The sequence below is a fragment of the Biomphalaria glabrata genome, chromosome 1 (assembly GCF_947242115.1).
Source record: "Biomphalaria glabrata chromosome 1, xgBioGlab47.1, whole genome shotgun sequence".
Lineage (NCBI taxonomy): Eukaryota > Metazoa > Mollusca > Gastropoda > Planorbidae > Biomphalaria > Biomphalaria glabrata.
The window spans coordinates 20,798,988-20,820,368 of record NC_074711.1 but is presented as its reverse complement, the minus strand read 5'-3'; the positions used below and the strand labels follow the sequence as shown (position 1 = coordinate 20,820,368).

General features: G+C 31.6%; 2 protein-coding genes across 29 annotated transcripts in view; one reads left to right on the top strand and one right to left on the bottom strand.

Moving 5' to 3' along the window:
• Positions 1-265: 265 nt before the first annotated feature.
• LOC106067261 (ubiquitin thioesterase zranb1-B-like) lies at positions 266-14,844 on the top strand. 20 transcript variants are annotated; one of them, XM_056027380.1, is made up of 11 exons: positions 1,796-1,870; positions 2,589-2,685; positions 4,978-5,057; positions 5,227-6,210; positions 7,679-7,910; positions 9,049-9,120; positions 9,309-9,507; positions 9,636-9,754; positions 10,697-10,822; positions 11,205-11,434; positions 12,886-14,844. In XM_056027380.1, exons 4-11 carry the CDS (start codon positions 5,260-5,262, stop codon positions 13,099-13,101), a joined length of 2,145 nt encoding a protein of 714 aa, XP_055883355.1. In that variant the 5' UTR covers positions 1,796-1,870; positions 2,589-2,685; positions 4,978-5,057; positions 5,227-5,259; the 3' UTR covers positions 13,102-14,844. The 20 variants fall into 20 exon arrangements, with proteins under 20 accessions (XP_055883440.1, XP_055883445.1, XP_055883350.1 ...); XM_056027360.1 differs by having other exon boundaries at positions 4,897-5,057; XM_056027351.1 differs by having other exon boundaries at positions 1,801-1,909.
• A 149-nt stretch (positions 14,845-14,993) lies between these two features.
• The window catches only part of LOC106067274 (alpha-1,6-mannosyl-glycoprotein 2-beta-N-acetylglucosaminyltransferase-like), a 62,255-nt gene continuing 55,867 nt past the window's right edge, over positions 14,994-21,381 (bottom strand). For all 9 annotated transcript variants that reach the window (XM_056027532.1, XM_056027482.1, XM_056027490.1 and 6 more), the window contains one exon: positions 14,994-21,024. In XM_056027532.1, coding sequence (XP_055883507.1) covers positions 20,805-21,024 — 220 coding nt within the window. In that variant the 3' untranslated portion in view covers positions 14,994-20,804. The remainder of the gene's footprint in view (positions 21,025-21,381) is intronic.

The following is a 21,381-nucleotide window of genomic DNA, read 5'->3' as shown; positions in this document are numbered from 1 at the left end:
ATGCGACCAGTCGATCGACCCATTATGGCCTGACCTACGGCCTAATGCACATATGTCACTTAACACGCAATCTATAAAGTCAGTTTCGGTAACAGTGAAATTATACAAGCCTATATAATACATAGGCCTATATAAGATAAACTATGGATAAACCTACTCTTCCTTAAAATCGGGAAATTTGTTACTGATGTAGGTCTATATTAGGCCTATATAGGCCTACGGTCGACTATGGATTCCCGTTAAATTAAAGATTTATCCGAATATGTTCATACCATTAGGCCTACATAGGTCTGTGGTTCAGTAGGCTACTAACACGAGCAGTAAGAAATATTGGTGTAATTATGTTAATAATTTTTTTGTATGAAAATTAAAGCTGTTATATGTGGGTAAGCTAGCTATTTCATTATTGCGGAAAAGGCTTTTAAAGTTTGCGAAAGATCTTTTATAAAAGGAGAAAATTCACGTACGGCTCTCCGTGGGATAGGCTACTCTTTATAAGAGACTAATATATTTTTTTAAGGCCTATATATAAAATCTTTACTGTTTTTCAAAATGGCCCATTTGGCATGCAGCAGCCCTACGTCGGCCTATTGGGTGCCGGCCCAGATAGTAGGCCTATTTGTACGAATTCCCTCATGGCCATATATAGTATAATATAATAGTCCGCCTGATCAAACTCATTACAAACACGACACTCTGCGTATATCTTATCTTATATAATACAGACTTCAATAAAGAACATATGATTACGTTATTTAGTCATGCATATTAACCAATGACCTAAAATCTGTCAAGTCACTGGTTTTCCTGGCTAGCTCAGTCAAACGGGGCCATTCTATGCCCTAATAGCGCTAGGGAAGAAGGAGCATTTGTACAAATTTGTCCTAGCATATGGAACGAGGAATCGAATGTGCCTTTATCTTTGTGTCTTTCTGAGTATTTTATTAAATTTTGTATTATGGTTCACAAAAATATCACATATAAACATCGATCCGTCCCACTGTAACCCTTTGTACGCTTTATTAGATATGCGCTATTCTTTAGATTACTAGGAGTAGGAGAAATCTAGTCAGTTGAAAACGTCAGGATAAAGAATTTCTTAGTTCAGAAAAAGTGGAGCGTCACAGGTGCATGAATGGTTGAGAAACACTGCCCTAGATCTGAATGGTCTAGATTTCTAGGTCGTGTCATTAGGCCTCTTCGAATACTAAAATGTCAAATGAGGATGATATAGGCCTATATATTATATATTGACTACCCAACAATAATACGAAAGTACCTCGGATCTTTTCCATTGATTTAAAAAAAAAACGCCTTTTAAGTTTAGAAAAAAAGTTTTAGCGCTGCATTTTATTTAACTCTTTCTATTTTAAGTAACGATACCAACGTTGATTCCACCAGAATGTGGTAAATAATTACGAACAGAAAGAGTTAAGGACGTGTTTCTCATGAAGCACACTTAAAATCAAATCAGATATGGACTACATTTATTATTTTGGGCAGTTAAAGTACACCTAACCCTGTGCCTGTGATAATATACATAATCTGTGCTGCTACATTGTCTATTTTCCTGCTAAAATCGACAACTGTATGAGGACATAAATTTCACACCATTATGTTCATAGTCGAATAAATCATTACACATAAATCTTATAGTATTATATTTATAATAATTAATATATTAACTTATAATCTATATATCTGTACGGGCTAGATTTATATACTTTTTTTTTTTCTGGCAAAAAATTGTCTCCATTCAATCTAGATCAAGATTTCTAGGTCTAGTTGGTAGCACTTGGGTTAGCTATGATGTCATAAACATGGAGGGTTAGGTTTATTTTGGATCCTCTCAACAATAACAAGATCCCTCGTAAGGCGTAAGAGAGTAATGTCAGCTGAATTTTTCTATGTAAATTCGTCTTATCTAGAATTATAATAGTTAGTTTAGATTTCTTAAGATATATCTAGATTTGATATAACCTTACTTCTCTAGTTTAGATCTAGTACTATTACTAAGTCTAAGTTTATTAGTTTTATTAAGACTAAAACTAAAATTAGTAATTTAAATTTAATTACACTTTGACTTTCTCTTTGACTTAATTAGAGTTTGCTTAGTTTAGACCTTATTAACCATTAAGTTATTTAGATCTAGATCTAGTAGGCTTAGACTTAGTTACTAAGTCAAAGTCGTCTAAGTTAGCCTTGCTTAGTTAGGCCTAGGCTTAGGCTACTGACTAACTAAAGTAATTTAGTACTTTTTTTTTAGTTAACTTAGACTTAGACTAAATGACTAATATCAAATAAAAACCGTCACTAAATTACTAAAGGCTAACGATATATTTTTTTTATATAGATCTAGATCTATATTCTATATAAATTTTAATTTAAAATCAATGTAATGTTACATGTAAATACAACTGAGACTTGATTGATCCTTATATATATAATAAATTTATTTAAAATTATATAGATCTAACTTATATTCAACTTACTCAGGAAATTTGTTGTGTTACATAGACTTTTTTTTTCCAAATTAAAAAATTAAATCCATTCTTCTACTCTACAAACATAACCAACATAACACACAGAGAGGTTTCTTGATGATTGATTGACCACACACAAGACGTCTTGATTTTTTTCATACAGTTCACCAATTAATGAGTAGCCCTGATATAGTCTGACAGAGTAAGAAACAATTTTTATGAGTTTTATATCATTCAGTCAATTTAGTTTTTGCCTTAATGAGCAGTCTCGAAATGGCTTGATGTAGTTATAATAGAGTGGGTGGTGGTTGTCTCTTAACATTTTTTCGACTTTGCTGATTGTTGAAAAGGTTTGTAGATTCAAATAAATATATATGATTGGGCATCATTGGGTAGTCATGGTAGTGAGTATAGTTGTGATGTGTCACATGCTTTTTATAAGACTGTCCAAATGGCATACAACTGTTTGGATAACTTAAATTGCCTTGCTTACAAGTTCTTGCATATGTTTGCAGATTTTTATTGTGGCTAAGAAGGAAGGTCTGTAATTTATAAGATAAAATCATCAGCAAATTTGTTTTAACAAATTTAACTGGGTCGTGGAGACTTCTTATGTCATTAGGTTAAAAAGTCTACAGTACCGGAGAAAGTACACAACCTTGTGAGCCCCCGTACATATCAATAGAGTTGATGATTATGATGTTAACTTGAAATAGGCATGTTGGATTAGGAATATAGAACCCATAGGTAGGGGCTGACATTTAAATTCTAAAGATGTCACTTCATCTTCAGTTCCAAAATTAAGGGAGGCTTATTTAAATAATTGTATGTCAACATTTATATAATCTTTTTTTTTTGTTGGAATGGGCATAAAAGTCACTTAGTTGGCATTAAAATCATTTAGTAAATTTTTTTAATATCTTAGAGCTTTGGCTACAATTAATAAATTATTTATACTAAAAGCTGATTAAAATAGAATTTAAAATATATTTTTTAAGGTACTTAAAGTGTTTTTTTTTTTGGGGGGGGGGCATTTTGTCCTGCAAAGTAACTAATAATATATAAATTTCTCATTTTAAAAAAGACCACTAAGGATAACTTAAAGAAAGATCTATATAAGATCTACAAAAAATATAAGAATTTAAGTTATTTTAAAATTTATTGTTAGCTGAAAGGAAAAAGACGCTATTAGTTTTGTGTGGCCTGTCTGTCTGTCCGTCCCGTTCAGATCTCAGAAACTAGAAGAGAAAATGAAAATCGGACATCATGATATTTTAGATCATTCAAAGTTCAGTATATCAGGTGGAACAGATGAAGACATTAAATGCCGTATAAATCTAGCGCATCAGACATTTACACAGCTAAAACCAACCTGGAAATCTCCTCACATCTCAAACAAGACTAAACTAAGAATCTTTAACTCTAATGTCAAGGCTGTGCTTTACAAAACAATTAGATCAATTAGATACTCATTATAAGACATCTAACTTCACATTCACTTTCACTTATCCCTTGGTCTGCTGGACTTTTGGGGCACCACACAGGATCTGTCAACCTTCTTTCTCCATTCTTCTCTGTCATTTGCCTTTGATAGAATTTCATTATGATATTCTTTCTGAAAATATTGAAATCTACCTTTTTTCCTGCCTGGGTGGACCACTTCAGGGGCCGATTTTGAGCTTGTGTTTTCACACAAACTGTAACATTGTTTTTAATCAATAGTGTAAATAATTACTTACATGTATATTAATAGTGTATATACTGTGCATAATGGAAAAATTTGATTGTGATGATCTCATTTTAATTAATAATTTTGAAACTTTACTCAATTAGTATTACAGAATTTGAGCAGTGCAGTATTTCATGTGTCTTCCCCAGCTGTGACTTACATATTCTGCCATTGCCAGCGCAGACAGAACCATTTTAATGATTTTCCACCGGTGATCTCGAGCACAACCCTTATATTACAGAATTTACTAAACAAGCTTAGCTATCCTTAGCGACTGAGTTATTAGCTTTGACTATATATAAGTCAATATGTTGTCAAGATAGACTGCACCTATAGTCAAATAAATAGATTTAGGTTTACAAATTACCCAACAATGACTTGATATTTATTGAGTTATGCATGTGAGTGCTCAATCATCGCTCCTCAAGCACAAACCTTGTGAGTTTAAGGTCCAGACTATAAAAATAAAATTTTATAATTCTTATATTATTTGTAAGAAGTTGAGCTCTAGATATAATAGACACATCTCTAAGGCTAAATATTCCAAGTGATTGTGACTATTGCATATCTAACTATAGCTAGCAAATATATAGTGTCAGTATAAAATTTACCCTTAGAAGCCTTTGACATCACAATGCCTTCATTTTTTATCTAATAATTTCCTTTTCTTTTTATTTATTTTAGAAATAACAGTTTTTCTTCTAGGTTTGACCTTAAGAATGCTAAGGCAATATAATATGAAGATTTTTAAAATCATTTTTTCAGTAAGGCAAAGAAACTGAAGCTAACAGACTGCATTTTGAGCCTAAGAGGCTTGGCCTCAACTGGCTACTTTTTAACAAAAGGTAAATCTAGTTACAGTGAATGTCTTAAATTTTTAGAAACCTATGTCCCATCAGTGTAAAAAAATCTTTACTAAGTAAAGATTGTATTAGTAAAGATTGTAAAAAAAAAAGCTTTTTTTTTTTAAATCTTGTTTTTAATAATGGATTTTTTTGTTGTTGTTGTTGTCAGTTTCAGTAATATACATTTCCCAAAAAGAAGAAGATGAGCGATGGCGTGGAGTCAAAATGGTCGTGTGAATTTTGTACATATGAAAACTTTCCAGCTGCCAAAAAATGTACCATGTGCTTCAAATGGCGTGCTCCCCACCTAATCTCTGACACTATCAATGAAGAGCAAGACATCTACAAAATGGCTCCTCTTGTTTCTCCACCACCCAGTGAGCTGAATATATTATGTACTACCAGCAGCTGTGGTGAGAACAGTAAGTGGGCTTGTGAAGTATGTACCTATTTGAACTGGAGCAAAACTACTAAATGCGTTCAGTGCTCAAACCCCAAAAGGAAAACATCACCACCCCTTCTACAGACTCAATTACCTGGGATAACCATCAATACTTTTGAAGGTCATCCTGGGGGCAGCACAACTCCTACACGCATATCTCCAGGATCAATGTCAAATAATATTGTAAGCAGCAAAACGTCTAATAATGACAACAAATCTAGTACCCATGTGTCTGTTACCAATCCCACTAAATGGAATTGCCTTACTTGCACATATGAAAATTGGCCCAGATCACTTAAATGTGTTATTTGTGGCACACCAAAAGACAAAAGCACAGGGGACATCCTGGAAGCTGTAAGTTCAACCAGAACTGAAAATGTGCATCGCAGAAGTCCATCTACATCTGTATCGAGCCGTAGGGGACTGGGTGACCGTATAGAACAGCACAATTATCAAGCTGGGGCATCTGCTTCATCAGTGACTATTTCCTCTGTTAAACAACCATCATCTCCACCAATGGCTAGAGAGAAAAGACTAGCAATGCTTAGATCAAAACTTCGTGATTCAGATTGGCTGTGGTTGAATGCTTGCTTGGGGGCTGTGGAAGGGGACATGGAAGCCATTCATGCCTTTATAGCTAGTGGAGGTCATCCATCAAGGCAGCTGACAGTTCAGGAAGTAGAACTTCTTGATCGACCAAGTGCCTTTCAGGTAACTTCTTATGTCATTATCTGTGACAAGTTTACAAAAAAAATTGTTTCTAAATAGTATGTAGCTAAATCTGCTAGGAATACTTACATTCTGATAAACCACATGATGAGGCATTATTTAGCATGTTTAACAAAGGGCCTCCTTTATTTTCTCTCAGATCTGTTTAAAAGCAATAAAAAGATTATAGTACTGGTATGTACAAAAAATAGTAGTAAATGGGAAGGAACTCAGATGTAAGGGAAATAATAATAATTTTGTATTTTTTTGTTGTAATATTTATTTATAAGGTTTTGTTATTTGTCAAATTAATAATTCTATATATAATGCAAATTGATAGGCAGTGGTTCTTGTTATTAATCAATATTGCATTAAATCCAGCAGCATGTCGATCAATTTGTATTCTATATACATTGTTCTAGCTGTTGAAAATCTTTTAATGTACATACTTCCCTTAATCAGACATGTGTTAGATGTCTTATGGAGGAAAATAGGATTGTGGTTATTAATAGTTAGTATACCTCTAGTATCTAATACACACAGTGTAAGTTTTCCAATGACTTTTTGGTAACCCAATGATATGGTTAGTTCTTTCTATTAATAGGGGACTATCAACGTAGTCATCTTCAGAAATTAAAAACACCAATGAAATCTAATTTCAGCCTTAAATTCATTGTGCTAAAAAGTATAGATCATGTGGCACTGCAAACAAGTACCTCCTCATCTAATGGAGCTGGGGACATTTGATATGCTCCATTGTTTCCTCTGACTCTACAACAGTATTTGTAGTTTAGCTTGATTATATGGTAAAATATACACTTAGGGTGGCTGTGTCCTATGCTGCTAGTGTTATTGATTGCTCTAGCCTGGTAAAAGCAGATTGTCTTGCTCTGGGCAGTGTATATATGTTTGCCTGACTCCATAGGCATTATCAGATTCTTTCCAGATTTTTAACCATGTCTCATGTACCCACTCTCAGATAATCTCTTCTACCTGCTTGGCCTACTAACAATGGACCTATTAGATGCTAAATTGATATTCAAAAATTTTAATTGCACTACTTTTTCTAGTATTTAAAAATTTTTCATTTGAACAATGTTTAAATAATTATATGTAGATTTTCATAGCTTTCTAGTCTTCCTAAAGTGAGCAAATATTCCTTTATAACTTAAACAAGAGAGAATCCATAATTTTTAGAGCAGTTGACCAGTGAGAGCTTGACAACCTTGGAAACAAGATTTTCCATCGCAGAAAAGAGTAGGAAGGGCTCATTACATTTTTCTTTATCTTTGAGAGGGTGCATTGTAGTTATTATGCAGTAGTGTGAGGAGGATAAAAAAGCTGCATCATGAATTTTTGTGTGGGCATATTTATTAAAGGTTGTGTTTATTTTTGGAGTTAACTAAAATAACACAAATTATTTTAAAAGATAGAAGATAAGTTAAAATACTTCATTGACTCTGTTATCTAGGCAGGATATACTCTGGTGCATTTAGCAATACGATTTCAAAGAGAAGACATGTTGGCCATACTGCTAAGTGCCACAGATGCAGCTACTAAAGCCACCAAACGTCTACCATGTATGGCCTGTCCAGATTTAGCCACAGACATAAGGAGACAAGTGGTGTCCTCATTACGTCAGAGAAAAGGAGAATTCCCATGCTCTTTTCTAACTGACTGTGTGACATTTTCATTACCCGCTGGTAAGACATAGGAAATTTAACACATGAAAGAATAGGTTAATCTTTAGGTTTGTCATTAACTGTACAATACAAAAAATGCCAAGCAATGTCTTAAGAATTATCCATATTGCCTTGTTTGGCTTGCCACTTGTTATTGATTATACTGACACTATTAAGTTTACATTTTCTGGTTATCAAAATTTTCGGTAATTCTGCAGGAGTTCAAGGGGCAGCCATCTTTGTTATTGTTTAGACTGTAATCTTATATCTTGGGTTTTCTCTCAGATTTGGGTTTTTGTTTGTTTCTATTTTTGTAGCTAAAAAATATGTGAGATCTAGCTAAACCGGTATCATCTAGTGACAATCTAGTCCTAATAAGTCTATTAATTAGACTCATAATCTAATAGACACCAAAACAGGTTAATGCTTGACTCCCAATGGGGGAGGTAACATCACTCTGTAAGACTCTCCCTTTTTTAGCATAAGGCGAAATTCTAATAGCCTTAATAGGCTTAGATTTACATTTAAAACAAGTTAAAAGAAAAATGAGTATTAAAAAGTACAAACATTTGTTAAAAAACAACAAAGATAACAACTTGTTAGATCTATACATATATATAGATCTAGATTTGTAGATCTAAATTTATAGATCTAGATCTAAGTTTAAAGATCTAGAATTTTCTAGATCTACATTTATAGAATCTAGATCTAAATTTAAGATCCATACATTTAGTCTGGGTCATTTCAAAAGACATATATAAAGGATGATACAAATACTTAAATAGTGGTAAAAAAATCAGAATAATTCAGAATAGATTCAGACAATATTTAACAATTAAAAAGGAGACAGAACAATAAGAAACGTATTGTATTGACACCAAGTCAAAATTAAAAGAAAAAATAGCATTGCTTTGAAATCACAGAAATAATGTTAATTCTTGGTATTTTTTAAGACACTATCTTGGGATTTCTTTCGAACATAAACAATAACAAAATAGTAATAAAGATGGCTGCCCCTTGAACTCCTGCAGAATTACCAAATTTTCTTCAAGCTTGCTACTTTCACAAGTTACTATCATAACTGCCATTGTACACACTTCAACTTGAAAAAAATGGTCATATAAATGAACTAAACATTTAGAACATATAATTTGTCTAGAAATTGAAGACTTTGAAAGAATCATTCAAGAACAGTTATTTGATGAGATTTTGGATCGTGATGTTCAGAATGGTATGTTATCAACATTTTTTGTTAGGATAAATCTAATTTGAGAGTTTAACTTTAATTATGAGTGGCCTTTTTTTTTTTTTTTTTTGTTAAGCTGTCAAGCAAGCATGATTAAGCTACGTTGAATGGATAAAATAATTTTTCTTAAAACCAAAGTATTTGTGCTATTACAAACTACGTTTTATTCTCAGAACTTGAAGTGGAAGAAGCCATTATTAACTGGAGTATTGAGCTTACAGAAAGGCTAGGTAGCAGATTATATGCCTTATGGAACAGAACTGCTGGTGATTGTCTATTAGATTCCGTCCTTCAAGCCACTTGGGGTGTATTTGACCTTGACAACTCCTTGCGCCGTGCCTTGGCAGACAGTCTGCGTGAAGGAGTTATGAAGTGAGTGGATTTCAATCAAATGAGTTTTTTATCATCAGCTTATTGCTTAATTTCTGGCTAAATTTAGTTTTTATTTACCTATTGATTTTATGAAAGAAAAATCATTTTTGAATACTTTTTTTCTTTAGTTTCTATCCTCGTTGGAAAGAGTATGAATCCATGCAAGCTGAGTCTTTGCATTTTACTCTGGATGAAGGCCAATGGCAACATGATTGGGCAGTTCTGTTAAGTTTGGCTAGTCAACCAGGTACACGTTTTCTTTTCTTTAGAACTAGAGTTCTGTCAAGTGATTGGAACAAAAAAAAAAGTCATAAATTTTGTTTCATCTCTTTGGCTAATTCAACAATAAATGTTTTGTTAAATCATATTATTAAAAGAAAAAAAGTTTAGATAAAACTTATTGGTCTCTATTTTTCAGTTTCTTTTGTAATTGTATTTTTAATTCTACTTTATTTCATAAAATTCATTAAATAAACAATACTTTATACATTTAATTATATATGTTGCACAGCATAAAACATGTAACTTAGATCAGTCATTTCCATTGACAGAACAATGATACAAATACTTTTAATAATGAAATCATTAATTATTTTTCTACATAAAAATAGTGATAATACTACAACATTATTTAAATATCAGGCTTAAAGTGGCTCCTAAAATCACCTAAAAAAAGAAAAGTCTCCTAAAATTCTCCTAAAATTTTGTCCACTCTCCTAAAATTTAAAAAAAAAAAATTTTACTTACATCTTGTTAAATGATGTGAAAGAAAAAGCAGCATCCCTCACTTAAAATCTTGTTGTATGAGTGACTTTGCATATAAACGTGAAAAGTCTGTAAATTTTAGTGACTTAGAACCTCAAAACTTCGTGAATCTTAGTCAACTTAATGATCTAGATATATCTTTGTCTACATTACTCTAGATCTATGCTAAATAAAATCTAGAATCTAGTGAATATAATTTGCACACTGCTGTGAAAAGTCAATGAATTTTGTAACTTAGATCTTGAAATATCTACTGTCCAGCTTTTTGCTAAATCTGTTGAAGATAGTCAAACACATATGTGTGTGAGTATATGTATTCATAAATATATTGTATATTTCATCCTTTAAAAATCTCCTAAAATTTTGCCATGGAAAAGTGCTTCTAAACTTTTTTTTTTCTTCATGTTTTCAAACATTGATTTAGGAACTTCCCTGGAGCAAACTCACATCTTTGCTCTAGCTCACATACTTCGAAGGCCTATCATTGTATATGGTGTCAAATATGTCAAAAGTTTTAGAGGAGAAACTATTGGATTTGCCAAATTTCAAGGTAACTTTTGAGTTTATTTCTTAGCAACTAAATTCTCATTTCTTCTTCTAAAAGTTTTAATCTGAATTTAGAAAAATGTTTGTACAAGTTTTTCCCTATTATTTTTCAGTATTAAGGTAAAGCTAGCGAAGCATATATAAAAGATATTTTCAATTCTTTCTTTTTTTTAATCCTAATTGTAGAAATTTCGGCTTCCAATTAAGAAAAACAAATAAACACTGTCTGTAATAATTATTGAATAGTAGCAGTTTTGAATTATCACTTACCAACTTCAAATTTTTCATATTATTTTAAATTGATTTCAATACTTAAATGGTCAAATTATTGAGTTATTTAAAAAAAAAAATTGTCACAAGTAATAGTTAATAGGTCTAACTTGTAGGTGTCTACCTGCCACTCCTGTGGGATTCATCTTTCTGCTGGAAAAATCCTGTTGCCTTGGGCTACACACGAGGACATTTTTCTGCATTGGTGCCTATGGAGATGGACATGGATGATGGTGTAGGGGCTGGAGCCAATACCGAATCCGCTGATGAGGAACAAGTGGCTTACCTCCCACTTGTTGATTGTGAGGGCAAATTGCTGCAGATGCACTTCCTCTCAGGCTCTGAGGTAAGTTGAACAAACTTTCCACTCCATTGGCAGGTTTCTCATTTCTTAGTTTATTTTAGATGCTTAAAAATTGTGAGTCTCATTTAGAATGCACTAAATACATATGATCTACATTATATTATTATATGTACTAACAGACCTGCCTACCGTTACGCAAAATGCGTATTCGTTACGCAAAATCTCCCAAAAATGACCGTCACTACGCAAATACGCATTGAACCCGTCGCGTTACGCTTTTCGTATCCTTTTTTCCCCCCTCTCTTGACTAGCTTACGCGCGGTCATGGAGGTCACGCTAAGCCGTTTTGTTTTGTTGGCCGGTGGGGGGGGGAACAGAAAAGGTGGGGGAACACATTGTGTCCAGATCTATACGTTGATTGGTTCTTAAAAGCAATTAGATTTAGTCTAGAAATGAAGAACGCGAGAGTGAGGGAGTGGCGGGTTGGTACCGTCAGTTAGCTGATACACCAACGTGAATTTTTTTTTTTTGTAAGTTCATTAGTAGAAATTAATTATGTTGAATCACTGATTCCCGTATTCATTTGTATAGAAAAAAATATCGAAGTGCTATCGATTCAAAACACATTGAGTGACATTGTAGATATCTAATCTAGATTCTAGATCTAGAATCTAGATAACTTGTTATACAGGAATAGATCTAGCTAGACATTATGACATTACGATTGATGATTACGTTATGTCATGAGTCTCTACATTACTCTACAATCTAGATCCAATTTAGTTGCAGTATGATTTAGATTGACTAGATCTAGATCGATAACATCTACTACCATCTAGTCTAGATCTAGACTAGATTAAATTCTTAGTCAGTATAGAATAGATCAAGGATGAAGGTAGGCTTACGAAAGTTTGGAGTAGACCTACGTTTGTAGCGGATTCACGGAATCGGTAACAGTCTTGAGCCCAGATCTAGAGTAGATTATATTCATTATATAGACAAAAATCCAAATCTAGTCTAGATATCATCTCTATTGTCGTATTGATTTAGATAGTAGATCTAATCATGACATCTAGATCTAATATTATATATATATAATATATATATATATATATATATATATGACAAAATAGTGGTTCGCGTAAGTGTTACGCATTCTGGTGCCAAAATTTGCATTTTGACCATCAGCGTTACGCATTTGGACTTTTTTTGGTAGGCAGGTCTGTACTAAGGAAAATGAGATTGTAAGCTTTACCAATTTTACCTAGAGAAATTGGAGTCAGGAAATTGTATTAATCTACAAATATAATTTTTGCTGTTAATAAATTTTTTAAATAATAATAAACCCCAATGTGGGTTTCAATGCCTTTTTGACCTATTTTAACTTTTGCAATATTAAAATTTTCTTAGGTTAGTACTACTTAGAATTCCTTTAAATACCAAGAGAAAGACTTTTTAAATGAATGAATTCCCCTCTTTTTTTTTCCTCTTAGCATGGCCGTGAAGAAATGATATTAAAAGAATGGCTCCACTGTCATAAAACAAAAGGGGGACTTCTTGTAGCAACGCAGCACCTTAGCAAACGTCCTGTGGCTGTGAAACAAATGGTTGATGAATGGTTGGATCACTACCGGAGAATGCAGTCTCAGCCTTCAGCTATCTCAATCAAAAGCACATTTGGCAGTGATGGTGAAAGTGATGATGAATAAAGAGAAGAGCACTTGATAAGCATTATAAGAATTATACTCATCTGTTTTAGTTTTGTTTCTATTATTGTGATCTTAGTTGAGAGCTGCCCAGGTCATTTATTCCTAGCATTAGAAAAAGTCAGTGTTTGAATATGTTTTTTTATTTTTTTAATTACCGAACCGAAAACAATGTTTATATGTCTTATAAATGTTGGAGAACAAGATTTTAATTTATTTCTCCGTGTTCATCAGTTTTATTCCACTAGACTTGTGGTATGTTGTATATAGAATGTTGATTTTATGGGCCATTATAGACACTATTGTTGTATGCTGCACCTTAGATGATAGTGATGTGGTGGAGACATTTCCACTTCGTCTCAGGGATTTTAAAAATTATTTTTTATAATGATTATCCAGAAAAAAAAATCATGAATCTCTTTTTTTTTTCTTTATATCTAGTAACCAAAGTCTGTTTCTCAGAGACCTTTACCGATTACTGAATCATGCCTTAGTTAAAATATCTAGTAACCAAAGTCTGTCTCTCTGAGACCTTTACTGACTACTGAATCCTGCCTTAGTTCACAAACATTTCTTCACATAATGAAACTTATTTTTTTTTAAATGTCTGAATAAGAGTTGTGAATTTTAGTAAGGGAGTGGTTTGGGGGGGGGGGGGTGATTTTGCAATTTCATTTCCTGTTTGACAATTTGCCTTTGAGATTGATTATCACAACTTTAAAAAAAATTCTAATATGGAAAAGAAAAAAAAAGGTTTTAGTTCTTAAATTGTAACAAAGTTATCATCAACTTTGACCTAATTTTGTAGATTAAAACAAAGCAAGATTTGCTTGGAAAAAAATGTGAACTTATTATCTGCAATACTTTAAAGAACTTAGCATTAACTTTTGTATGTTAATAGATGTAATAATCTTACATTTTAGAAAATACATTTTGATCTATTTTTATTCAATTTTTTTTAAAGTTACAACATTGGTCTTTTAAAATGATTTTAAAAAATGTAAAAACACAAACCAAAAGACTTCTAAGATGAGATTGTGATATGACTGTGGCAGTATTGTTTCTTTCTTCAGTGTTTCTAATACTAATAAGGTGGCAGCCACAGTTCAATGTATATATTTCTACATGTACCTTATTGTCTACACTTGGGCAGTTCTGTGTTGTTTAACAGAGAAACATATCATTTCTACCTTAGTAAATATTGTTTGGTATGACTGGGTCAGTATAAAATGTATATATATATATTCTAAAGCTTTACACATTTGATTTAAGTTGCCATATTTGTGTTGATACTCTTCATTTGAATTTTAAGTGAAAGTAAGTGCATCAACCTGTAGTACTTTGTATTTTTCTCCAATATTCAAATGAGCTGAGGATTCTGCATTTCTTTAAAAAAAAAAAAAGACTTAAATGTTCAGAACCGAAATGCTTGAAATTGATCAGCCTTTAAGAATTGATAAGAATTCAAACTGCCATTCATTTAACTTTCACTAGAGAAAATTCTATTTATATTTGCTCATAATGTGTCTGTATTGATTCAGTATTGTGGGGTATACATGTGTTCATATATTGTTTGTTCCAGATTCTACAAAATATTCACAGTTGTGCATTTCTTATATGTTGTCTTAAATAGTGATAAATGGGTCCTTGTAATTAGGATTTTAAATGTATATTAATGCCATAGCTTTGTGAAATGAATATTTCATTGATTATGGAAAGGTAATAAATTTCTTATGTTGCAAAACATACCTTTAGTAGGATTCTAACTTTTTAGTATGATTCCAAATATAGACATTTTTTTTTTTGAAATTATCAGACTGATCACAGATCAACACATTAGGTATATTGAATAAAATAGTAACTACCAAGAAGTAAAAAAAAAAATCAGTTAAATGTTACATTGAAAAAAAATAAATTTTATTCATAATGTTTTGTTTTTGTTAATTACATTTTATTTCACATGAATAAATTTTCTAAAAAAACAAACAAACAATTGAAATGCAATAATAGATACATGAACAACAAGTTTTAATCTGTTATACAAGACATGAATAGAATTGATTTGATAGGCACAAGCAACAAAAAAAATTTCTTTATGAAACATTCTAATAATTGAATCAACAAATATACACTCCATAAAATTTACTATGAAAATAATTTTGCAACTAAATCAAAGGCCATGCCTGAATTAGCCATTGATGATCATTTAATTTTTTTTCACAAGATTTAACTATGCACTAAATTTAATGATTAAATGTCTTATTTCCTGAGTAATACAAAGTAATATTGCAATATAAAATTGCCTAATAATTATTTCTATTGCATTGTAAAAAAAAAAGTCAGCCCAAATAACAAGACTCCTAAAAGGGTTGCAACTTTTAGCTGGAAGTAGAAATCTTTAAAAAAAAAAAAAAAAACTCATGTTGCTGACTTCTAACTCATTTTGATTTTTATAGTTGCATTGGATAGACTAAGTCACACCTTCTCTTCAAAAAAGTGAAAATACAAAGTTCCCAATGGAGTTAAACAATTTATTTTTGATATTCCTAAAGGACTACACCAGGTCACTACATGACTTCACCAAGTGGCTAGATCTCCAAGTCACCAGGTGTTTAAAGGCTTTGGTTTAGTGCTGACACATTCACACATACATACCTATACTGACTAAAAAACAAAACTCACGGATTACATGTAGAAACCAAGGAAGTAGCTGAGCCATACTTTGATCCTGTTCAGAATCGTATCACAAGCAAATCAGAATTTGCTTTAACATGAAGACTAGTATTTGGCAACTGAACAATCATGGAACAAAGTATGACATTAAAAAACTGGGTCAGTATATTGATGAAGGCTGGGCAATGCAATGACAATCTGTGACAAGACCAAGGAAGTGATAGGAACAAAATGTCCATTACTTCCAATCAAATTTCACACACAAAGAATGAAATCACTTCTGCTTACATGATGATGCAGAATCCGAAAAAATTGAACTAGAAAAAGTAAATTATTTTGAACTAAGCAACCATATTTATTCTAATAATGTAATACAGTATATGCTATAGTGTCAAATCATAGTACATAGAAGGTGTCTGTTATCAGTCCCACACAAAGTAAATCTGAAAGACAATAACCAGTAAATGTTTAGAAAGGTCAGGGTGTTGATGAAATACAAACATTGTGTCCAATCAGGCATGGGCAAACTTGTTTCAAGTTGCGTGACAATGTTAGACCTAATTGCTATGTATAGACAGCAAATGTCAGACTTTGCGATCTATACTGGTCCAAAATGATTAGGACTGGACCTATTTCGGATTGAAAATAAGGATTAAGTGAAATTATTACTAAAATAACATAATTAATAATGTGTAATTACATAAAACTAGTATAGGGTATAGTGATAAGCATTTTATTTTAAATCATCTCTCTAACCGATTCTGTGCATGAAGTGGGTGATAAGAGAGGCAAATGTTCCATACACACTAGTCAAAGTAATTTTCTAGATTACTGTATCAGATTTTAAAATGCTAGCATCATACAGTAGCAGCCATGTAGCGTGTACAGTAAAACACTAAAAAATAATTTTACACTAATAAAGTTTAGAAACACATAGTACATTGTTCTGTTTTTGTCATTACACTATCTTTGAAACATACTGTATTTTTTAGTACATAATACACTTATTCAATGTTCTTTCTTAGTTTTTTATTTCTAAATAACCAGTTTCCAATAAACAAAGCTGGGATTATTGGGACTCCACTGTATAAACAAAAGCATTTCTTTGTTTTATCTTACTTGATTCCAATATATGAAAATACCTTTAGAATTTGACTAAAACAAAAGTTTATGACACGGATAATATAAATTAAAAAAGAAAAAGAATGTGACATTTTTTTTTACAAATCTCTTATTATTATTTTCAAAAATGAACTTGTTCTAGTACTGGAATAAAAAACAAGCAAAAAACACTCCAGACTAACCCAAAAAAAAAAAAAAAAGTTATGTTAGTAAAAATGCTAGTTTTGTACAAAAATGGTATGTGGAAAGTCTGGTTTCAAATCAATTACTAGAAATTTCACTAATTATTAAGCAAAAAAACTTTTAGAAAAAATAACTAACAGACATAATATCATAAAATTGAGAAGACAAAGGCAACATATCATAGTTTACCTATTTCTGGTGTCACCAAAAAGTTGATGGAAGAAAAGAGTGCAATTAATGATTTTGAGGTTTCGGTTAAGATAAAGAGAAAAAAAAATGATGTCAATAAATGATTTAGCAAAGCAATAAAGAAACAATGAAATTATCAAATTTCTATTTATGTTTGAAAAATTACTAATAGATTTGTTAAAATTAGTTAATCTAATATTGATATTTCTTATTGATTTCATAGGTAACAAAATTTTATTTCTGTAAAAAGAATAATTCAGTGCCTTTTACTTAATTTTCAGTTGCCACTCTATATAAGTCATTTTTTTCTGACAATTAATGTAGATGGGAGGTAACATAGGACTAATGTACAGTCTACTCATGGAAAATATTAGTTATCTATAACTTTTGAGGTAGCAAAATATATCATAACATAGGGGTTAAGGTGGCAGCTTTAGCATGACTGCCAGTAGAAGTAGACTATAGTTTTCATTTAACAAAAATTACAATCCCAAAAGTTCAATTGATACAAAAACAAAAAATGATGTCTACAAACAATATTTGACAGATGACATTTATGAAATATTGAACAAAAGAAATTGTCAAAACATAAAGTGAGATAAAAGATATTTCCTTATCAATTAAGGAAAATTAAAAAAAACATCAACTAGTCAGAAAGTTTTGATTCACTTTTAACAATTAGATTAAAGCTTTGAAATGAATACGATCAAGAGTTAAGACATTCTTTTATTCACAAATATTTTCATGCATCCACAGCTTTTTATAGCAAAAGTAAATTTTCTTTCACTTCAAGCATGAAATCATATTGTCAACAATATTCACTGTTAATACCTAGGCATAGAACAAGAAGATGTGATTCCATTCAACAAGAGAGTCATGAGGAAAATATCAAAGTCTGAAACCATGTAAAAAAAAAACTTGGCATAATAGTTTGATGAGAGCTTCATTTTATCAAACAAAAACTTATCTGATATCAATAACGACTATTAAATAGTAATTTCAGAAAGGCATGCATAAAGTGAAAACCATGCAACAGAAGCAAAAATCTATTTTCAAAAAGTACCTTATAAACAAGTGTCAGTAGATTCGAAAGGGAAAAAACAATAAACTTTTTAAAAAAGTCTTTTGTAAAGTTAAACTGCTGGTAATAATGATCTTCTAAAGTCTGAAGGGTTTTAAAAAAATCTTAAAGGCATGCTAAAAATAGAAAAAAAACTAACTGTTTGATTATTCCCAACTTATTTATAAAATGTTAAGCAGACAAAAAAAAAAGGTAATGTATATTATGTAAGCATTACAATTACATTTTCAATACGCTTTCACTTCCAAAAAATGTATTTCTATACAAATGAAATGACTACATTTCAAAACACAACAACCAAATCTACAATACATTGTTCAACTGACAACATTGATTAGAATTTAATACTTTGTAAAGGTACATAGGTTTATGCCCAAATAATACAAACACAAGTGATATATTCCAGTCAAGTACAATCAGAACTAAGCCTAGTAGCTCCTACAGTCTAAGCCTAGTGGTACATGTTCCCAAAACGTTATCACAGAAACACTCAAGAAAATGATCCAAACATGTTTTGTTGTTGTTGAAGTACACACACACACATACAAAAAAACATTTTGGAGAAAAAACAAAAACATTTAATTCTGTCAAAACACACAAAAAAATCTACCTGTCATTACAACATAATAGCAAGTATTTCTGACAATTTGCACTAAAAACAAGAACCAATGAGAACCAAAGGATTCTCCCTATTAGTCAAAATTACCACCATAGAACAATAATAATGGTAACTTATCTACTATGATGATAACATACTACAGTCATTTAGAGTCTCATATCATCATTTAATGTTATCTAATAGCTTAATGTGCTCAGCTTTAAATAATAGACAATGATCAATATCAAAACGTTGGTATTTTTAACATGGGTCTGTAAGTTTTAACATGGTTTTCAGTGGGGATGTGAAAATTATTGTTTTTTTAAGAGTTATGAGTGTGGGGTATGAAACTATCCATGTCTTGAGTTGAGTGTGGAGTAATAAACTATCAATGTCTTGAGTTATGAGTGTGGGGAATGAACCTATCCATATCTTGAGTTATGAGTGTGGGGAATGAACCTATCCATATCTTGAGTTATGAGTGTGGAGTATAAAACTATCCATATCTTGAGTTTGGGTGTTCATAACTATCCATGTCTTGAGTTATGAGTGTGGGGTATGAAACTATCCATATCTTGAGTTATGAGTGTGGGGTATAACTATCCATGTCTTGACTTGAGTGTGGGGTAATAAACTATCCATGTCTAGAGTTATGAGTGTGGAGTATAAAACTATCCATATCTTGAGTTTGGGTGTTCATAACTATCCATGTCTTGAGTTATGAGTGTGGGGTATGAAACTATCCATATCTTGAGTTATGAGTGTGGGGTATGATAACTATCCATGTCTTTCAGTGTTTCCAGAGTTCTGAGTGTGGGATTTAAACTAGTACTTATATTTAAAACAATTTTCAATGTTATCTGATTTTTTCAAATGTATTTCTTATAGTTTTAAAATGAAAAAAAAAAAATATGTGGCTTAAAATATATCACAGCTATACCTCACAATCAAGAAAAAGAAAAACATTGAAAAATATACATCATAAATAATTCTTCTTCTTTAACATGTATATATATAAATAGAAAAATAAATTATTCATGATTTTTTAATGTTCATTTGTAAGCATTCAGATAGATCTTGACAAATATGTAATAAAATAAAATGATATGTGACCTCTGTGCTATATGCTTATAAGAATTAGTACAAACTCACACCCAACATTCATTCACAATCAACTAGGCAATATCACATTTGTCTATATTACTAACAACAAATATGGCTGACCTCCTAGAGCACTAAGAGCTTAAATGTTAAGAAAAATACAGATGTGAAGCAACACTTTGCATTGCCTTAACTTGTACGTGACCAGGGACATCAACACACAACATCTAAATAACATTCAAAGAAGAGATACAAGCTAGAGTAACAAAACAACATTTATGCCAGTTAATATCCTTAAGTTCTTAAGTTTCATGTGACACTTCAAATGAAGCTCACTCAGTTTGTTGGTCAACAAATAAAAAGGGTTGTTGTGTGTCCATCACAATAATTCAAACTTGCTTCCATTTGGTGCTAGGTGATCTGAAGCACTTTTGAAAAGCTGATAGTTCTAAGTTTAAATCCCTGATTCTCAATATCCATATGTAAAGAAATAAAATTGAACTCTATATTCATGACTGTAACTTAAACTGCTAGACCTTTACATAGGTTAAGAAGAACTTTTATATTACATATTTCAATGAAAGAGAGTAACAGAAAGGATTTATTTTTATTTTCAATGTATTGGTATCTCCATTCACAAACACTCAAAACTATGACATGATCATTCAATAACATACTTGTAGCCTCAAACATTACTCTCTGTCTAAAAAAACACAACTTACTAAAACAATAGCCTATTTACAAATGGACATGACTACATTATCTTGTCCTGCTTCCATTCAAATACTGTTTACACAAATTATGGTCCCTGATGTCCCCCCAACCTCCATTGGGCTTAGGGTCCCTTAATTTAAACCTGGAATCTCCAGCTAAGGAAACCAAATTTGGATATAAGTGCTGACGATTCTCTGTCAATCTGGCTTCCACTTGTTTCACCACCGAATCTGGGTCACAGTTTTTAGATTTTTTGTGCATCCCACTAAAAAAAAAAAAAAAAAAAAAATTAGTAAAAAAATTTGGAATCATCATAAACAGTATTTCTTGATAAGGAAACGTTCAGCTACATAGTTTCAAGAAACAAAGAAAACCATACAGTACTTGTTACAGTGAAAATGTTCTGACACTAGAATGAGCAACTAATGACTATTTTGACAACAAGTGGGCAATGGAGACTCTGGAAATTACACCGAGCAATAAGATTTCCAACTCAGGGCTCTAGGCTCAGAATGCATGTGTTTTACAACTTAAGGCTGTCTAGGTTGTAATTTATTGGCTATATGGGAAACTAGGCATTTGCTTTAGACTTTTACATTTTATGCTGTTTTTAAATAAGCAA

Excerpts from the sequence above, each read along its gene's own strand:
- LOC106067261 (XM_056027465.1), top strand. The coding sequence starts at position 5,260 with ATGAGCGATGGCGTGGAGTCAAAATGGTCGTGTGAATTTTGTACATAT. Across the intron at positions 9,121-9,308 it reads GGATCGTGATGTTCAGAATG|AACTTGAAGTGGAAGAAGCC; the intron begins GTATGTTATCAA and ends TTTTATTCTCAG. Across the intron at positions 10,823-11,204 it reads TGGATTTGCCAAATTTCAAG|GTGTCTACCTGCCACTCCTG; the intron begins GTAACTTTTGAG and ends TCTAACTTGTAG.